Below are 21205 nucleotides of genomic sequence, written 5' to 3'. Positions count from 1 at the left end.
GCAGAAAGGGGTTAAGACTCAATCAGACTGATCTATAGCTTGGCAAATATTTTCTTCATTGACATTTAAACAATTCCGTGACAGCCGTTCTGAAAATTTCCAACGCCTGCTGATGCAGCTCAGTGGCACAGTGCAGGGTACTCTGTCCAGCACAGTCACTTATACTATGTTGAGTTACCGCCAGCAATCACCTATCTATGCCCTGCAAGCAGGGGGCGACATTCCCAACCAGGACACAAAGAGCAGATCTTCTCCTTCTTCAGTCCTTCCTAGGCTGGACTGCAAGTGGATAAAAAGTAGCACAAAAATATCTGTATGTACTCCCTGATGTTTTTACTACAAGTCCTTTATATTATAATGTTTTCAGTTATTACCGTAGACATTTTAGTTTAATAATGCAAAGTTTCCATGAAAATGCTTTTAGACATGCCTTTACCATTATTATATATGCGCTGTGTTAAAAATTCCTAATTGCAATTAAAAGTATTGAAAGTGTACTCTTTATTGGTTACCCACTATGTCAGGCAGTACAGTCAGCATACATGATGAACAACTCCTGAAATAAGAAATCATTCATCTATAAAAGGCAATAATAGGTTTGCTTTGAAAAAGATTAACAGTAAAGCAGAGGCACTGAGCTGCCTTGCTGTTTGGTGTAATGGACAGGTGCAAGGGCGGACTGACCATTTGGCCACTCGGGCACTACCCGAGGGCTCAGGGCCACTAGGGGGCTCCATCAGGTTTGCCAGCCTCAGTAAAACCAGGGACAGTATGTCAAAATCTGTGAATTTTTTTTACATCTGTCTCTGAAATGTCCCTTACCGACATCCTTTTGGTCTAAAAATCCTGAGATTATAGCTGCCCCACCTCTCCAGTACCATTCAGCCAATAGAAACATGTCTGTGTATACTGTGTTTGTGTATACTGTGTGGCCCCATAATCTCTGATTGCCTGGGGGCCCCATAATCTGCTATTGCCCGGGGGCCCCATGAGTTGTCAGTCTGCCCCTGGACAGGTGTCTACAAAACTTCACACACACGTGGAAATCATCAGAGTGTGTCCAAGGGAATGTGTGAAGAATTGGCCAAAAGAGTATTTGGAGGTTAGGAATAGGGATAGTCGAACGGTTCGCCCGGCGGTCGTTTCGCGGCGAATTTCGGCTGTTCGCGGTCGGCCCGATCGGTGGACTATTGGCACCATTCGCCCGGCGGACTTACGTGTTTACTGTGTAAAAGAACTTTGGCCTATGATGACACATCCATCATGGGGTACAGGACAGCCAATTGAGACATTACAGCACATGGACACTTGGACATTCCCCCTAACTAATAAATACACCCGATCCGGCGGCCATTTTACATTCTTTCTTCTGTCATATAGGGAGAGGTTGCTGTGTGGAGCAGGGAGAGATTGCAGTGACCCAAATCGCTAGCTATTTGGTACACAAAAGTTATTTTCAGGACTGGTATAGGTGTTAGGTGTAGTTCAGGATATAGGTTTGCTGTGCTACTGATTGTTGCAGCAGCCTGAGTGTCTTTTGTCAGTTTAGAGAAAGAGACAGGACGGTGTGCTGCAGGGACAGTCAGTTTAGTCATTAGCTGTTACTATCAGGTCCACAAAAGTGCTATTCAAGTTATTGTTTCAGCAGCCTCTGTTTTGTCAGTTTATATAGGGACAGGCAGGAAGCTGTGTGTGAGGCAGTGAGGGTCAGTTTAATCAGTAGCTGTTACTATATTAGGTCCACAAAGGTTCTTTTCAGGACTGGTATCAGTGGTATGGTAATAGGCTTGTACACATATAATATTCTTTCTTCCAAATATAGAAAGAATATTATACTTGTCTGCTGCCCTTCTGCTGCAGTCTGCTAATCAGTCACACACAACCTACTTGTTCCACAAAGGTCCTTATAAGGACTGGTAATAACCTGGTGTAGGGTGCTATAGTACATAGGGTTGAGTGAGGTACAGTCTGCTATTCTATAAGGACTGCAGCAGTCCTTCATTGGTATAGGGACTGACGTACAGTCTGCTAATCAGTCACACACAACCTACTTGTTCCACAAAGGTCATTATAAGGACTGGTAACTTGGTCTGTCTAGGGTGCTACAGTACATAGGGTTGAGTGAGGTGCAGTCTGCTATTCTATAAGGACTGGTATAGGTCCACAATACATAGGGTTAAGGTGCACTACTGCTGACCGCTGCCCTATACTGCAGCAGTCCTTTATCAGTATAGGGACTGACGTACAGTCTGCTAATCAGTCACACACAACCTACTTGTTCCACAAAGGTCCTTATAAGGACTGGTAATAACCTGGTGTAGGGTGCTATAGAACATAGGGTTGAGTGAGGTACAGTCTGCTATTCAATAAGGACTGGTATAGGTCCACAATACATAGGGTTGAGGTGCACTACTGCTGACCGCTGCCCTATACTGCAGCAGTCCTTCATCGGTATAGGGACTGACGTACAGTCTGCTTATCAGTCACACACAACGTACTTGTTAAACAAAGGTCCTTATAAGGACTGGTAATAACCTGGTGTAGGGTGCTATAGTACATAGGGTTGAGTGAGGTACAGTCTGCTATTCTATAAGGACTGGTATAGGTCCACAATACATAGGGTTGAGGTGCACTACTGCTGACCGCTGCCCTATACTGCAGCAGTCCTTCATCGGTATAGGGACTGAGAGTTTTGTCACAGGGTCATTTAAAAAATGACAGGCAGAGGAAGAGGCAGGCCCTTCCGCAGGGGTGGTAGGGGTAGGGCAGGAGCAACAGGCTTGAGCCAAAGTGGGAAGTTGCAGAAGGTGCGTTCAATTACTTTAAAGGACACACCAGACTTGGTTGAGTGGCTCGCTCAGCCTTACTCTTCTGCACCCTCCTCATCCTCTCGATCTGCACCCTCTTCTTCACTCTCTGCTATGTGCACCCCCAAAGACACCACCACCAACAACACCACCACCACCACATACCTTCCGCTTGAGTCACAGGAATTATTTTCCGATCCATATCAAGACATTTCTGATGCGCAGCCACTCTTGGTATTGGATCAGGAAGAGGAGGTAGCAGCAACCGCTACTCAGCAGTCTGACGACAGTACCCAGATCAGCCCAAGGAGGAGCTTGGTCCCCGGTGTTGCTGCCTACTCCGAGACCTTCTTTCTTCATTTGGCTCACTTCCTTGTCCAAAAAAAGCACACCGTACTATATGCCCGTACCCTCCTCTTTGAAGAGGTTGAGCAGTGTCATATTTCTACTGGGGCTGCTTATTATGAGGGGCTCCCACCATCCCTGTGCTGTGCTGACATCCTCCTGGGGCTGTACCTCTGCTGTGCATATTATGAGGGGCTCCCACCATCCCTGTGCTGTGCTGACTTCCTCCTGGGGCTGTACCTCTGCTGTGCATATTTTGAGGTGCTCCCACCATCCCTGTGCTATGCTCATTATGAGGGGCTCCCACCATCCCTGTGCTATACTGACTTCCTCCTGGGGCTGCTTACGGTGCAGGTGTCAGTGCTGTATATCACGGTGCTGATGTCAGTACTCTCTATCACGGTGCTGCTGTCAGTGCTGTATATCACGTTGCTGGTGTTAGTGCTTTATGTCACGCTGCTGATGTCAGTGCTCTCTATCACGGTGCTGTTGTCAGATGACTCTATCACAGTGCAGGTGTCATTGCTGTATGTCACACTGCTGATGTCAGTGCTCTCTATCACGGTGCTGCTGTCAGTGCTGTATTTCACGGTGCTGGTGTTAGTGCTTTATGTCACGCTGCTGATGTCAGTGCTCTCTATCACGGTGCTGTTGTCAGATGACTCTATCACGGTGCAGGTGTCAGTGCTGTATATCACGGTGCTGATGTCAGTACTCTCTATCACGGTGCTGCTGTCAGTGCTGTATATCACGGTGCTGGTGTCAGTGCTTTATGTCATGCTGCTGATGTCAGTGCTCTCTATCATGGTGCTGTTGTCAGATCCTTCTGTCACGGTGCAGGTGTCATTGCTGTATGTCACGCTGCTGATGTCAGTGCTCTCTATCACGGTGCTGGTGTCAGATGACTCTATCACGGTGCAGGTGTCATTGCTGTATGTCACGCTGCTGCTGATCATCTCCTGCACCCTCTTCTTTGCCTACCCTGGACCCTGACCTTCCCTCTCCTCCATTGCCTTCATGCACTCCACAGTCCTGAATTGTCACAACAATTTCCCATATAAAAAAAGAATGCTTTTAGTTGTCGATCCCAGATTCACCTCATACATGTGTTATGTCATTGGCCATGTGGTGGGACTATGTTTGCGCAGCTATTAATTATTTTGTGGCTGTAAATTTGACCTGTAGGTTTGCGAAGTTCGCCTTCCATTGAAGTCAATGGGGCCCGCCGCGAACGTTACGGTTCGCGAACTATCGGCCATGTTCGCGGTCCGCGTTCGCGAAACGTCCCATCAGAAGTTCGTCCATCACTAGTTAGGAAGTCATATTGGATTAGAAGACTTGGCTCACAATCAGTGTTATCCAAAAGGTGTTCAGTAAAGTTAGGGTCAGGGCAGGGCCGGGACAAGGGGTGGGCAGGAGGGGCGGCTTCCCTAGGCACTGTGGTATCATGTGAGGTGGGGGAGCACCCCAAGGAAATTGAGGGAGGGGATTTGTGTTGGAAAGGGGGATTTGGGTGGCAGCAGGGAGTAAGTATTGTTCTAGGAGGGGAAATTTGGGGGGTATGCAAAAATTTAGGGGGAGAAGGAATGGGGGAAGAAGATTTGTGCTAGAAGGGATGATTGGGGCGCTTTGTGCTGGAAGGGGGATTTGCAGTGGGGTTATTGGAAGGGGCAATTTTAGGGGTAGATCATTTGTGCTAGGAGGAGTGATTTTTTGGGGGGGGGGGGAAGCACTTGAATTGGGGGCATTTGGGGTATGGGGGGTAAGATTTGTGCTGTGAGGGGAGATTTCAGCAGGGGAACAGATTTGAGAAGGGAGAATTTATGCTTGGGGGGTGAAAAAGATTAGTGCTCAGTTTTTTTTGGGGGGGGATTTTTGATGACACATAATGCTCATACACTTTGGGGGGGGGGGGCGCAGTTTGGCATGTTTGCCCTGGGCTCTGGATGACCTTGTCCCGGCACTGGGTCAGGGCTCAGTGCAGGTCGCTTGAGTTCCTTCAGATCCAACCTATGAAGTAGAGCTGCATGATTCTGGCTAAAATGAGAATCGCAACTTTTTTCCTTAGAATAAAGATCACGATTCGCAGTATAACATCTTCCTTCACATTATATATAAAAATAATTGGGCTAACTTTACTGTTTATTTTTTTATTATTAAAGTGTATTTTTTCAAAAATTGCATTTCAAAAAAACGCGGCACAAATACTGTGTGACATAAAATATTGCAACAACCACCATTTTATTCTCTAGGGTCTCTGCTAAAAAGAAAAAAATATATCATGTTTGGGTGCTCCAAGTTATTTTCTAGCAGAAAATAATGATTTTTACTATCTAACAAATGTCAGAAAAGGTTTGGTCATTAAATGGTTAAACTTCGCTCATCTACATGCTGGAGTTCTTTCCTTTGATAAAAGAACAAAAAGATACTTTGTTTCTACTTATTCACATGTTGTAATAAATCTTGGCAGGCTGCCAGGATTTATTTTTATTTTTTTTCAGCTGTGAGAGCTCTCTGCACTTGTTAGAAAGAATCGTGACTTGCAGTTTTGAAAATCGGGAAGGGAAAAAGATTGCGATTTTGATTCCTAACGATTAAACATGCAGCTCTACTATGAAGCCATGGAGTTAATTTACTAAAGGCAAATAGCCGGTGCACTTTGCAAGGGCATTTGCTCCAGAGCTTAGTAAATGAGACATAGAGGTGGATTTACTAAAGGCAAAAAAACTGTGTACTTTGCAAAGTGCAGTTGCTCTCTACAAGTGTAGTTGCACCAAAAAAAAAAGAAATGTTTGGCAAGGAAGCAAAGATGGGCAAATCTTGCCAGACATCAACATTTCAGACAGGGACATTTGACATTTCAATCTAAGAACAATAATAATACAACAGGAGCAAAAACAGCATTCTTTTATTACAAAAAGCAAAGTATGGGGTGACTGCATCTCGCCGTATTTCCCAGGATCTCTCCACCGCTTAGTAACTTTCATCCAATGCTGGGACTCATTTAGTTTTTAACCACTTCAGCCCCGGAAGATTTTACCCCCTTCCTGACCAGAGCACTTTTTGCAATTCGGCACTGCGTCGCTTTAACTGACAATTGTGCGGTCGTGCGACATGGCTCCCAAACAAAATTGACATCCTTTTTTCCCCACAAATCGATCTTTCTTTTGGTGGTATTTGATAACCTCTGCGGTTTTTATTTTATGCGCTATAAACAAAAAAAATAGCGGCAATTTTGAAAAAAAGTATTATTTTTTTACTTTTTGCTATAATAAATATCCTCAAAAAATATATATAAAAAAGCATTTTTTTTACTCAGTTTAGGCTGATACATATTCTTCTACATATTTTTGGTTAAAAAAAAAAAATCACAATAAGCGTTTATTGATTGGTTTGCGCAAAAGTGTCTACAAAATAGGGGATAGTTTTATAGCATTTTTATTGATAATTTTTTTTTTTACTAGTAATGGCGGTGATCAGCAAATGTTATCCGGACTACGACATTATGGCGGACTAATTGGACAATTTTGACACATTTTTGGGACCATTGTCATTAATACAGCGATCAGTGCTAAAAAGTTGCATTAATTACTGTAAAAATTTCACTGGCAGTGAAGGGGTTAACCACTAGGTGGCGCTGTAGGGGTTGTGTGTCCTAGGGAGTGATTCTAACTGTGGGGGGGAGGGGCTGTGTGTGATACATCACTGATCATGCTCCCGGTTACAGGGAGCGGTGATCAGTGACAGTGCCATTAGGCAGAACAGGGAGATGCTTGTTTACATTAGCATCTCCCCATTCTTCCTCCCCGTGAGACGATCGTGAATATCCCTGCGGACATCGGGTCCGCGGGACCCGCGATCACGGTCACAGAGTTCCCGGTGACACGCGCGTGCGCCCCTGCAAGATGCTTCTTAAATGGCATCATACAGGTACATTAATCTGCCTGTAGGTGCCCTTCTGCCGCAGTATATCTGTGTGAGGCGGTCGGGAAGCGGTTAAATTAACTTTTTAGCAATTTCTCCCTTTGTTCTGATATTTCCTCATTGTGGAAGAAGCTGAAAAGATGTAAAGATGAATGATACTGATAGTAGATTAGAACTGAAAGCTTCTGATCAGGTCTTCTGACCCCATGCCTGAAGAAGTCTCCTAAACTTTCTCCATCTCCAAAGCCTTCACTTATAATCTACTCAGTTAGCCAATAAAATGGATTATTAACTGCTTGCTGACCAGCGCACGATGATATACGTCGGCACAATGGCCACAGCTGCGCAAATGGGCATACAGGTACGTCCCCTTTAAGATGCGGCGCCTGCCGCATGCTACGTGACCCTGCCCACAGGACCCGCGGACTCGGTGTCCTCCAGTGTCCCGCGATCCTGTCACTGAGCCGCAGAATGGGGAGATGCCTTTGTAAACAAGGCATTTCACTGTTCTGCCTAGTAACATGACAGAGATCTACTGATCCCTGTCATCGTGAGCAGTGATCGCTGTCATGTCCTAGGTAGCCAATCCCCCCCCCCCCCCCACAGTTAGAATCACTCCCTAGGACACACTTAACCCCTTGATCGCCCCTAGCATTTAACCCCCCTTTCCTGCCAGTGTCGTTTACACAGGAATCAGTGCATTTTTATAGCACTGATCGCTGTATAAAAGGCAATGGTCCCAAAATAGTGTCAAACGTGACTGATGTGTCCGCCATAATGTCGCAGTCCCAATAAAAACCGCAGATCGCCGCCATTACTAATAAAAAAAATGAATAATAAAAATGCCATAAATCTATCCCCTATTTTGTAGACTCTATAACTTTTGCGCAAACCAATCAATATACGCTTATTGCGATTTTTTTTTTTATCAAAAATATGTCGAAAAATACATATCGGCCTGGACTGAGGAAAAAAAATAGTTTTTTATATATTTTTGGGGATATTTATTATAGCAAAATGTAAAAAATATTGCTTTTTTTTTCAAAATTGTCTCTCTTTTTTTGGTTTATAGCGCAAAAAATAAAAACCGCAGATGTGATCAAATACCACCAAAAGAAAGGTCTATTTGTGGGCAAAAAAGGAAGTCAATTTTGTTTGGGTGCAACATCACACGACCACGCAATTGTCAGTTAAAGCGACGCAGTGCCGAATCGCAAAAAGTGCTCTGGTCAGGAAGGGGGTAAAATCTTCAGGGGCTGCAAAATAGCATGATCAATTCTTCAGTGAGAGCATGTTAAGAGTTTCTAATCTGAGTTGGAAATGTTTAAGGGTTTTTTTTTTCTTTTGCTGTCTGCATCCTTGTTGGAGAGATACCCCGTCATGCCCTGCAGACTCATCAAATCTCTCCAAAGAGAGGGAACTCTTCTCTTACAAAATTGCCACTGCAGATGCCTCTTTTGGAAGACTTTCCCTCTATTCCTCTTGGTGACAACTGTTGCATCTAATTTTGATTACATTCTCTACTTCAGTATAAAAAAGGTGGTGTTGCGCACCTAGCTACCATAACTCAAGTTAGAATAAATTGCTGTGTGTAAATTAATACAAATGTGACTGTTCCTATATGAGGGTCACAGTTACATATATATATAAAACAGCCAAAAAAATATGGTGCAATATAAAGTGCTCACGTGCTATTAGATATCATACACAAGGACAAATTCCAAACATTGAATTGCAAAAGATTAAAAGCAACTTATGTGTATAAAAAAATATAAATATAATTAAATATAATAATAAATATAATATAAATGATAAATATTAATATAATAAATTATATAATAAATATTATATAATAATTATAATATAAGTTATAAATATAAGAGTCCGTAGTGCAAAAGTGCAAATTCTTGTGAGAGCATACAGTGAAGATTTCTTAAATAAATCACATCTGGTGATGGTGTGAAAAAAAATTGTGATATCTTCAATGTCAGTGACACCCGTGGAGTATGATGGCTAATTACCTTACTGCTGTAAGGTAAACAGCATATAGGAATTATATAGGGATGTTCTTCTTGTATAATGGTAACTGGTGTCAGCAGGGTTTGCTCCTATTCCTTTCCGGGGATGGGTGCCTGAGCTTCGTTCGAATACTCGGTATCAATAGTTAGAGAGAGAGAGAGAGCCATACTAGGTGTAGTATTTTGGAATCAATATGTTGAATTTATTAAAAAAAACTACTCACATTAGATTAAAAACAGCAGTGCAGTGTATAAACGAGCATTGCGCTCGTGCCAGACGTCACTTCCGGTGTCCGTATGCATTTCTCCTACGCGTTACGTCACTGTCACGTGACTTCAACGGGGATCTACTTCCCCAATTCTCTACTTCATCTTTAAAGAAAATTATGGTCAATAAGATAAAAAATAATATCTAAATTTATTTTTTTTACTATTGCCACGAGGACCACCAAGATAGCCCCAAAGAGGGTCATTTACCTCTACTGTCCTAAAGTCATCCATCTCGTAGGTGTTTTTGCTTTTTTTTTTGCAAAACAGTTGTTGCAAAGTTGGACATTTCTTTTACCTGTAATGCACTCCAGTAAAATGAGTGTGTGGGCTGATCCACTCCTGCTAACCAGAGAATACTTGTCTGTACACAAGGAACAAGTGTATCTGTAATCATACAAAAACCAATCATGGAGAGGGCTCGTGGGAGCAGAAATCAGGAGTCATTAGACTTGTAAAATACCCTATACACTCTGTCTATAAATAAACGTCAAGCAGGACTGGGGGGGGGGGGGGGGGGGGAGATACAAATTACAGGAAAACAGGAAAAGGAAATGCTGTGCCTGTATTTATATATATATATATATATATATATATATATATATATATACATACAGTATCTCACAAAATTGAGTACACCCCTCACATTTTTGTAAATATGTTATTATAGCTTCTCGTGTGACAACACTAAAGAAATAACACTTTGCTCCAATGTAAAGTAGTGAGTGTACAGCTTGTATAACAGTGTAAATTTGCTGTCCCCTCAAAATAACTCAACACACAGCCATTAATGTCTAAACCGCTGGCAACAAAAGTGAGTACACCCCTAAGTAAAAATGTCCAAATTGGGTCCAGAGTGTCAATATTTTGTGTGGCCATCATTATTTTCCAGCACTGCCTTAACTTTCTTGGGCATGGAGTTCACCAGAGCTTCACAGGTTGCCACCGGAGTCCTGTTCCACTCTTCCATGATGACATCACAGAGCTGGTGGATGTTAGAGACCTTGCTGTCCTCCTCCTTCTGTTTGAGGATGCCCCACAGATGCTCAATAGGGTTTAGGTCTGGAGACATGCTTGGCCAGTCCATCACCTTTACCCTCAGCTTCTTTAGGAAGGCAGTGGTCATCTTGGAGGTGTGTTGGGGGTCGTTATCATGTTGGAATACTGCCCTGCGGCAGTCTCCAAAGGGAGGGGATCATGCTCTGCTTCAGTATGTCAGTACATGTTGGCACTCATGGTTCCCTCAATGAACTGTAGCTCCCCAGTGCCGGCAACACTCATGCAGCCCCAGACCATGACACTCCCACCACCATTCCTGACTGTAGACAAGACACACTTGTCTTTGTACTTCTCACCTGGTTGCCGCCACACGCTTGACACCATCTGAACCAAATAAGTTTATCTTGGTCTCATCAGACCTCAGGACATGGTTCCAGTAATTCATGTCCTTAGTCTGCTTGTCTTCAGCAAACTGTTTGCAGGCTTTCTTGTGCATCATCTTTAGGAGAGGCTTCCTTTTGGGACGACAGCCATGGAGACCAATTTGATCGTGGATATGATGCTGAGCACGTGCGCTCAACTTCTTTGGTCGACCATGGCGAGGCCTGTTCTGAGTGGATCCTGTCCTGTTAAACCGCTGTATGGTCTTGGCCACCGTGCTGCAGCTCAGTTTCCGAGTCTTGGCAGTCTTCTTATAGCCTAGGCCATCTTTATGTAGAGAAACAATTCTTTTTTCAGATTCTTTTTTTTTGCCATAAGGTGCCATGTTCCTTCACTCTCCAATACTATGCACATCACAGAGCTTTCCATTGCTGTTCATCTGTTTGTATATCAAGGGGTTGATTTCCCAGACAAACACATTTTTTCAGGATTCACTTCTTTACGCATGGTCTCTATGTCTGCTCCATTATTGGATCAGCTGATATCTATCAAGTTACATACTGAGAAAATTAGGACCATTTACTTTCACCTATACCATGTCCCCCCTTTGGGGGTACCCATGTTCATCTTCTCCCCCTCAGCTCCCATGCCATACTCTGGCTGCTGCCGTCCATTTGGGGGTTCAGCGATAGAGACTGGTTTCGTTCATTGATACATCTCATCCACATCCACGCCCGATGAGCGAGCAATGATCGAGAAAGGGAAACCACCGCTCCAAGATAGCCCTCCAGGGCAGATGCTCTCCCTCCTATCAGTGAGCCCCAGGTGCTGGCCTATACATACACAATAGGCAGGTAGGCAGGACAAAAACTCTGGATGGCCGCACACCGGAAAAAGACTTAAAATCCTGTATTTTATTGAAAATCGTAGGTCACGTCACATCAAATGGTCCACAGCCAACTAAAAGGGTGCAAAAATGCTGACATGTTTAGCACTGGAATCAGTGCTTACTCATAGCTGGCTATCTCTTAGCCCTTGTACATACGGTCAGTGATTTCGACAACCAAATCCGTCGGATTTTGTCCGTCGGATTTTGTCCGTCGGATCTTGTCCGAAACTGTTGCATACACACGGTCGGACTAAGTTGTCGAAAAATCCGATCATTCAGAACGTGATGACGTAATTTCGTTACGATGGGACTACGTTCAGGCTAGTAGCCAATAGCTTTGATGTAGGAATTTGATCTGAGCATGCGTGGCACTTGGTCCGATAAAAATTCTCTACACATGATCGGAGTATGTCCGATCGAACCAATTGGTCGGGAAATATTTCCAACAAGTTGGAAAATTGGGTCCGACAGATATTCCGACGGAATCAGTCCGATGCATACCACACACAGTCGGATTATCCGACAACGCGGTCCGATAGGACACATTCTGACGGATTCTCCGACCGTGTGTACAAGGGCTTAGACAAACACCCAATATATAGCTCAAGAAAGTGCATATCACATGATTGAAAGATTGGTGAAAGTTTTACACTTTCATCAATCTTTCAATCATGTGATATGCACTTTTTTGAGCTATATATTTGAGTTTTTGTCCTGCCTACCTGCCGAGCGAGCAATGATCTCGCGAAACGCGCGACGGGTTTTCTGATGCGTGCATTTGTATATACTGCATTGTATAATGTTTGTATCAACTTTATTTATTCTCTTTATTATGTGCAAATCCATTGCTATATTATCCATGTATGTACATTAATTTTAATAAACAATTATACTACTATTACTCTTGTTACTCTGACCAACTCATTTAAAGTCCCAGGGTGACACTCCTTTTTTTTTTTCTTTTTTTTTCTGTTTGCCATGAGGTGCCATGTTGAACTTCTAGTGCCCAGTATGAGAGAGTGAGAGCAGCCAGGTGGAGGGCAGGACAAGGTAGATGTAGCCAGGTAGAGGGGAGGACAGGGTGGTAGCAGCCAGGTGGAAAGGAGGACAGGGTGGGGGCAGCCAGGTGGAGGGGAGGACAGGGTGGATACAGTCAGGTGGAGAGGAGGATAGGGTGGGAGCAGCCAGGTGGAGGGGAGGACAGGGTCGTAGTAGCCAGGTGGAGGGGAGGACAGGGTGGGAGCAGCCAGGTGGAGGGGAGGACAGGGTGGATACAGTCAGGTGGAGGGGAGGACAAGGTAGATGCAGCCAGGTGGAGGGGAGGACAGGGTGGTAGCAGCCAGGTGGAGAGGAGGACAGGGTGGTAGCAGCCAGGTGGAGAGGAGGACAGGGTGGTAGCAGCCAGGTGGAGAGGAGGACAGGGTGGTAGCAGCCAGGTGGAGGGGAGGACAGGGTGGTAGCAGCCAGGTGGAGAGGAGGACAGGGTGGTAGCAGCCAGGTGGAGAGGAGGACAGGGTGGTAGCAGCCAGGTGGAGAGGAGGACAGGGTGGGAGCAGACAGGTGGAGGGGAGGACATGGGGGATACAGCCAGGTGGAGGGGAGGACAGGTTGGGAGCAGACAGGTGGAGGGGAGGACAGGGTGGATGTTGTGCTAACATCTGATTTTTTTGGGGGGGGGTGTGCTAGTAGAGATGATTGGGTGGTATTTGTGCTCGGAGGGGAAATTTGAGGGTTAGGGAATTTTTTCTAGGAGGGGGGAGTTTTTTGGGGGGGGTCAACTTGTGCTGGGGGAATATGGGGAGAGAAGATTAGAGCTGGGGGGGAAAGATTTTGGCAATGGGAGAATTACAGCATGGGGTAGATTTGTACTGGGAGTAAGAGGGATTTATGTTTAGGGGGTAAGCATTCAGATTAGTGCTTCATTTTTTATTTTTTTTGGGAGGGGGTTTTTGCTGACACATAATCATACATCTTGAAAGGAGGGGGCACAATTTGGCATGTTTGCCCTGGGCTCTAGATGACCTTGCCCTGGCACTGCTACATAGGATACATAGATTTGATATCTTGTATAAAAACCATTTATTCGCTTCTTCACGTTCTTTCTTCGCCCAATAATACCAAGCCCCCAGCCATACTATGTCTGAATTATGACCCTCCTCTAGATGGTAACCTTCTATCACATAAACCAGTTGACTGATCTGACCTAAAAGCCTGGACAGTTTTTTTATACCAGTCCTGAAACTTGATGGGAAATAACGGAAGGATTCGATCTATAAAATGTTTGGTCAACAGGTCCTGATCTCTGACGTGATCTCACGTAGATCTCAGATGATGTAACGAGACAATTAGGCACCAGTTTAATCTGCAGCTAAGGTCTCAAGAGAATTATGAGTTTGGGTGTCAAAAAGTCTCCGTATTTTAGATTTCTGAGATAGGATTACATCATACACAAACTACTTAATTGTATTTATTAATAAATAAAAGTTGTTTACCAGCTGAAAAAATATTTATAACCTTCAAGATTTTCCAAGTACGGCATGTGGTAAAATGGGAGGGGGCATTCCTAATCACACCAGTGATATGAGTTTGGGCAGGGGTGTTGCTAGGTCTACAAAAGATCTGGGGCTAGAGCCCATAGCAGCGTAGTAAAGAAAGTCATACGCTTGGGCGGGCATACACATGTATATACAGTAATATACATGTGTGTGTATATCCCCAGAGAGCCCCCCACTTACATCAGGGTCCCCAGAGGGCCCCCCTTACAACAGGGTCCCCAGAGAGCCCCCCTTACAACAGGGTCCCCAGAGAGCCCCCCTTACATCAGGGTCCCCAGAGAGCCCCCCCTTACATCAGGGTCCCCAGAGAGCCCCCCTTACATCAGGGTCCCCAGAGAGCCTCCTCCATACATCAGGGTCCCCAGAGAGCCCCCCTTGCATCAGGGTTTCCATGGAGCCTCCCTTACATTAGGGTCCCCAGAGAGCCTCCCCCTTACATCAGGGTTTCCATGGAGCCTCCCTTACATTAGGGTCCCCAGAGAGCCTTCCCCTTAAAATCAGAGTCCCTAGAGAGCCTTCCCCTTAAAATCAGGGTCCCCAGAGAGCCTCCCCCTGGCATCAGGGTACCCAGAGAGCCTCCCACTTACATCAGGGTCCCCAGAGAGCCTCCCCTCCCCTTGGGGACCCCTGCAGAGACTCTGAGCTATGGGCCCCAGATTCAGGGCTATAGCCCCAAAAGCCACCCCCTAGAGACGCTACTGAGTATGGGCCAATTTACAGGAGAACGTGGTGTGGAAAAGGCGTGTTTTGTGTACGCTTCCTGTACCGTGCGTGCGATCTGCTGCGGGTGCCAAATATTTTCTTAAAGTGGGGTATCCCCTAAAAAAAAAAAAAAAAAAAAAAAATTAAAAGTCAGCAGCTACAAATACTGCAGCTGCTGACTTTTAATAATCGAACACTTACCTGTCCCAGGGTCCAACGATGCGGGGGAACAAAGCCCCCCTCGTTCCCCGCTCCGCTCACGGCGCCGTCATGCGTACTGTGGGCACCCGGCTGTGGCTTCACAGCCGGGGACCCACTGCGCATACGTGAGCGGTGCAGGGCGCCGTGATATGCTGTACAGTCACCTGGGACACGTGACAGGTCCCAGGGGAATGTGCGGCGCGAGGGGAAGTGATGTCACCAGCCCGGGCAAGGAAGAAGGCAGACTACGAGGGACCCCCTAGCAACAGGTATTTAGAGGTGAGTAAAAAATTATTTTTTTTGCCAATTATTATTTTTTTTTTTTTTAACAAATTTTAAACGAATTTCTTTTTTGGTGGCAACACCACTTTAAGGACAATGCACCAGGGCCCGTTGCTTGCACCAGATCGCATTGTACTGCAGCACCTTGCAATTTGATGCAGTGCATTTTTGGAAAGTAGTGCATGCACTGCTTTTTGTGCGATTCAAATGAATGGGCTGAAAAACCACACTGAATAGCAGAGGGATCGCACAGGAACGTGGACCATGTTCCTGTGTGATTTAGGCACAGGAACATGGTCCCCATAAAGTGGGAAACATCTTCTTGTTGACCTCTGTGTTGACAAATGCTAGCTCTTGAGAGGCAATTCTGCTTTTATCCACTTTTCTGTTTAAGCCAAGGCAAGATAATAACCAAACCTTTCAAATAGTATTGGTTATCTAGTTTATGTTTAAGATCTTGAAGTTTTTACTAGACATGTGCAATTCATTTAGTTCCAAATTAATTTTTTAACAAATTTTGACAAATTAGTTCATTCGTAAATATCCGAATGAATGAAAACTTGTTTAACGAAATAAATTTGTAAATTTGAAAATTCAGCAATTTTAATATTCGTAAATTCGTAAATTTGTAAATTCAGAAATTTTAAAATACGGAAATTTGAAAATTCATAAAATTGGAAAATCGAAATCCGAAAACCCAAAAATTCAGAAAAAAGAACGAAAATAATAAATGCCATATTTAAATGAATGGAAGGTAATGAATTATAAATAACAATAATAATAAAAACTTTTTATTATGATTATTATTATTTATTATTTATTTTGTTACGTTCCATTTGTTTCGGATTCGTATTTGCATTTGCTATTTTTAGAAAATTCGTAACTTTGGAAAAAATTCATATTCGTTACATTCACTAACAGCCAGATTTGACAGGAAATTCTAATACCTATAATTTAATAGTTAGTTATTATTAGTTGGTTATTATTTCAAATTTTCTGATTTTCGTTCTTTCAAATTTTAGGATTTTCTTTCTTATTTACGGATTTACGAATTTTTGAATTTCTGTATTTTTGAATTTACGAATCTATGAATTTTTGAACTTTTGAATTTTCTGTTATGAATTTTCCAAATTTACAAATTTTCCAAATTTACAAATTTTCCAAATTTACTAATTTTCTGATTTTTGAATTTATGAATTTTCGAATTTACTCATTTACGAATTTCGATCATAACGAATGACCCGAAAAACTGAAAAAAAAAGTAGTCCCGCAGTCTGATTCGCCATGGGATTACCTTTAGAAGTGGCGGGGCGGTTCCCCCCCGCCGCTTCCTGGTCGTTTCCGGGTCACCTGACCCATTGGTGAAGCCTGGGAGTGATCGCGATAGCTGGGTATGGAGAAGAGTGAGGCCAAGATAGCCGCCACTCGTCTCTATGCCCTTGGAGGACAGGAACGATATCTGACATCACTTCCCGTTCCGGGGCCATAGTAAATATTTTTTTTTAAAGCAAAAGTTAAAAAAAAAAAATGTTTTTTTGATTGTTTGCTTTTTAAGGTAAATGAGGTAAATTAGAAATTTGGGGGCTTTTTGACCCCAGATCTCTCAATAAAGAGAACCTGTCACCCTTATTTATATTACGAAGGGTGTTTACATTGTAGTAGGTATAAAAGTGATAAAAAAAAGGGGGGGACAGTGTAAAAATAAAAAGTAAAATAAATATGTAAAAAAAAAATTGAAAGTGCCTCATCCCCCTGTGCTCAAGTGCAGAAGTGAATTCATACGTAAGTCGTGCAAGCATATGTAAATGGTATTCAAACCACACATGTGAGGTATCACCGCGAACGTTAGAGCAACAGGAATAATTCTAAACTGGTAGCCTGTGAACATTTTTAAAGTATCCCTTATGGAGATTTTTAAGTACTGTAGTTTGTCACCATTCCACGAGCATGCGCAATTTTAAAGCATCACATGTTAGGTATCTATTTACTCTGCGCAACATTATCTTTAACATTAAATAGAATCAGGGTAAATATTCTGTTTTGTATTTTTTTATTTAATCACGTGTATTTTTTCTCAAAAAATTGCATTTGAAAGACCGCTGCCCAAATACTCTGCGACATAAAATATTACAACAATCGCCATTTTGTTCTAGCAAAAATACTGTTTTAAACTCTTAAACAAAAAGTTCCAGAAAAGGCCTGGTCTTCAAGTGGTCAGAGATTCTGAGCACAGTCCTTGCAGCAGCAAATGGTGGGCTGAGCTACACAGGGACACCATGAACAATGTCTACTCTTATAGTACAGACTAATTCTGATGCAAAAGGGACAGCAGTAGCACAACGTCCCTGGGATCTCACACACCAATCTGTACTCACTAATGTCCTTGAGTAATTGGATGCCTCCTTCCAGACTCCTCTCCTGTGACTTTTCCAGACCAGATCCTCAAAAAAAAATTCCCTTAGTCAGCTCCAGAAAAGTTCATCAGTATAGGACCCCCAGCTAACTATCTGGGACCTTGAAGAGCAGTAGAAAAGCACAGCTGGACTGCACAGAAGGGCAACAGCCCTTCAGGCTGGGATCTTCTCCTCCTGGACAAGAAGCCTCTATTCCAGGCACCAAACTATTTATTTCCCCCCCCAGCCACCATCTGGACACCCTTCCCCAGGGATTGGTTGGGACTACATAAATATTCACCTGCTGATTTGACTCTTCCAGCCCACTACTTGCCAGACCTCTCCAGAAGGTAGGGGGAAGCAGTCAATCCGGCAACTAGTAAGACAGAGAACATCCAAAAATAGTCACAAGCAACTCATCTGATTACAGTAGAGCTATTACTTATTTTACCTAACCTAGCACCTATCTAGGAAGGTGCTACACTACTATAAACATGGGCTTTGGTATTTAGATACTCTAGGCTGCTTAACCTGACTGGCCCTGGTCCAGCATTTGCACCAAAATTCTGGGAGTGACAGTTTTATATTTGCTTAGATACCTTCAAAGGGTGCTGCACATCTGGGGATTCCGGAGAACACAATGGGGGGGGGGGGGGGGATTTACTAAAACTGGTACGCACAGAATCTGGTGCAGCTGTGCATAGAAACCAATCAGCTTCTAACTTTAGCTTGTTCAATTAAGCTTTGACAAGAAGACCTACAAGCTGATTAGTTACTATGCACAACTGCACCAGATTCTGTATGCACCAGTTTTAGTAAATTCCCCCAATATTTCTTACTATAGCACTTTAGCTGATCATTTGTTCATAATGTAAAAGTGGCTTCTATTGTTTTTCCTCTGCAGGTTCCTGTGAACTGAGTCACATCTGCTAACCAATGGCCTGTCAGAGACACTTGCTGCTCCTGGTCCTGGTTCTGTTTGCAGTCAGTACACAGCTGTCACACGGCCAGCACTGGTCCCATGGGTGGTACCCAGGAGGCAAGAGGGAGTTGGACATGCCTGCTTCTCCAGAGGTATATTAATGATGCATTGTTTTCTAACTAAAGGTTTTCAACATATATATGGCTAGGGCGCCATTTTTGCAGTATTGGCTTGGGTAGTGGGGGCTGTATTCCTTACATGCAGAGGTTCTCTTGAGGACACTGCTAGTAAGAAAGCAGGTATTGAGGAATAGTTGATTTGTCTTTCTCATTTCCTAGTACCTGGTACATTCTGGGGCTGTATTGTTTGGTCCACTGGATTGGACCAATAATAACATTATAGATACAGTATAAGCTCACCTTAGGGATTTATAAGAGACAGTTTTGGCTTCTTCCCCCTGGTGGTGCAGATTTGTTGCCACGAATGAACAAGGAGAAAGGTGTTTCTAAAAGCCCCAGTGTTGCATTGCAACTGTGCTGACACACTGCCAAATGAAATCAATCATCACAGCACTAACTCATCCCTTTTCAGATGGTGTTTCAGGCTCTGTTCACACTGTTGCACATAATCACATGACAATGGAAAACTGTTTGTTTGCAAAGTTGGATCTCAGCAGTGTAAACCTAGCCTCAGTCAGACAAATGGAGTTGCAAAACAAACTGCTTTACTGTGCTGTCTCTTTAGAGAATACATAGTGCTCTGGGAATCCATTGTCATGTATTCAATGTGAATTTGTGAAACAATAAATAAACTATTATTTATTTATAAACTATTTATAAACAATAAATAAATATATATATATTATTATTATCATTATACGGTATTTATATAGCGCCAACAGTTTGTGTAGTGCTTTAAACCATGAGGGCAGACAGTACAGTTACAATACAATTCAATACAGGAGGAATCAGAGGGCCCTGCTTGTTAGAGATTAGAATCTAGGAGGGAGGGTCAAGTGATACAAAAGATGATGACGAAAATTAAAGTACAATTGATAGGTTGAGGCAGGAGAGGTTTCTCTAAAGGGAAAAGTTTTCAAGGATCGCCTAAAATTGGATAGAGTTGGAGATAGTTGGACAGATGGGAGAGGCTCAGGAGAAGTCCCGGAGGCGAGCATGGGAGCAGGTGACGAGGGAACTAGAGAGCAGGTCTTCTGAAGAACAAAGAGGATAATTTGGTTGGTATTGTGAGACTAGGTGTAGTGATATAGCTGGAGGCAGAGTTGTGGATGGCTTTGTAGGTTATTGTTAGTAATTTGAATTTAATTTGTTGGATGAGTGGAAGCCAGTGGAGGGATTGACAGAGAGGAGTAGCAGACGCTGAATGGTTTGTAAGGTGGATGAGTCTGGCAGCAGCATTCATAATGGACTAAAGGGGGGATAGACTATGTAAAGGTAAGCCAATGAGGAGGGAGTTGCAGTAGTCGAGGTGAGAGAAGACCTGGAAGTGGTTTAGGAGTTTTGCGGTTTCATTGGTTAGGAAGGGATGTATTTTGGAGATATTGCAGAGGTTGAGATGGCAAACTTTGGAAAGTGATTGGATGTGAGGCTGAAAGTAGAGGTTCAGAGTCCAGAATTACACCTAGCACCCTGGCATGCAGGGATCGGCTGATAGTTGTGTCATTGATCTAGACAGAGAAGTCAGGGGAAGGGACACGCGGGGGAGGAAAAACGATGAGCTCGGTTTTGGACAAGTTAAGTCTGAGGAAGTGGCGTGAAATCCAGAATATGGGGGTTATTTACGAAAGGCAAATCCACTTTGCACTACAAGTGCTCTGCAAGTGCACTTGGAGGTGCAGACGCTGTGAACCCGAAGGAGACATGCAAGGGAAATAAAAAACAACATTTTAGCTTGAACATGATTGGATGATAAAATCAGCAGAGCTTCCCCTCATTTCAGATCTTCCCCTCAGATTTACAGCGACTGAACGTCTAAGTGCACTTTCAGTACATTTGTAGTGCAAAGTGGCGTTGTCTTTCGTAAATAACCCCCTATGTCTGTTAGTAAATTAGTGATGCACAATTATAAGATACAGGCATACCCCACTTTTAAGTACACAATGGGGTGTATTTACTAAAGCTGGAAAGTGCAAAATCAGGCTCACTTCTGCATAGAAACCAATGAGCTTCCAGGTTTTATTACCAAAGCTTAATTGAACAAGCAGGGGTTAGAAGCTCATTGGTTTCTATGCAGAAGTGAGGCTGATTTTGCACTTTCCAGCTTTAGTAAATAAACCCCATTGTGTACTTAAAAGTGGGGTATGCCTGTATATTATATATATATATAAAATACTGTGTATAATATATATATATATATATATATATATATATATATATATATATATATATATATATATATATATATATATATATATATATATTGAGCAAAATTATAAACAAAATACTTTTGTCATGAGCTGAATGAAAAGATCTACGACTTTTTCTATGTACACAAAAGGTC

At 43.2% G+C, this 21205-nt stretch overlaps 1 protein-coding gene across 2 annotated transcripts in view; it reads left to right on the top strand.

Annotated features, from left to right (window-relative positions):
- Window positions 1–21205, top strand: part of LOC143975566 (progonadoliberin-2) — an 87674-nt gene that overhangs the window by 40093 nt on the left and 26376 nt on the right. For both annotated transcript variants that reach the window (XM_077478031.1, XM_077478030.1), the window contains exon 2: window positions 18668–18837. In XM_077478031.1, the coding sequence (XP_077334157.1) occupies window positions 18700–18837 (138 nt within the window). In that variant the 5' untranslated portion in view covers window positions 18668–18699. The remainder of the gene's footprint in view (window positions 1–18667; window positions 18838–21205) is intronic.

Source organism: Lithobates pipiens, unplaced genomic scaffold (assembly GCF_037356315.1).
Source record: "Lithobates pipiens isolate NorthernLeopardFrog02 unplaced genomic scaffold, aLitPip1_a1.2 Scaffold_13, whole genome shotgun sequence".
NCBI lineage: Eukaryota > Metazoa > Chordata > Amphibia > Anura > Ranidae > Lithobates > Lithobates pipiens.
The sequence above is the reverse complement of the archived record's forward strand: the minus strand, read 5'-3'. Positions and strand labels throughout refer to the sequence as shown.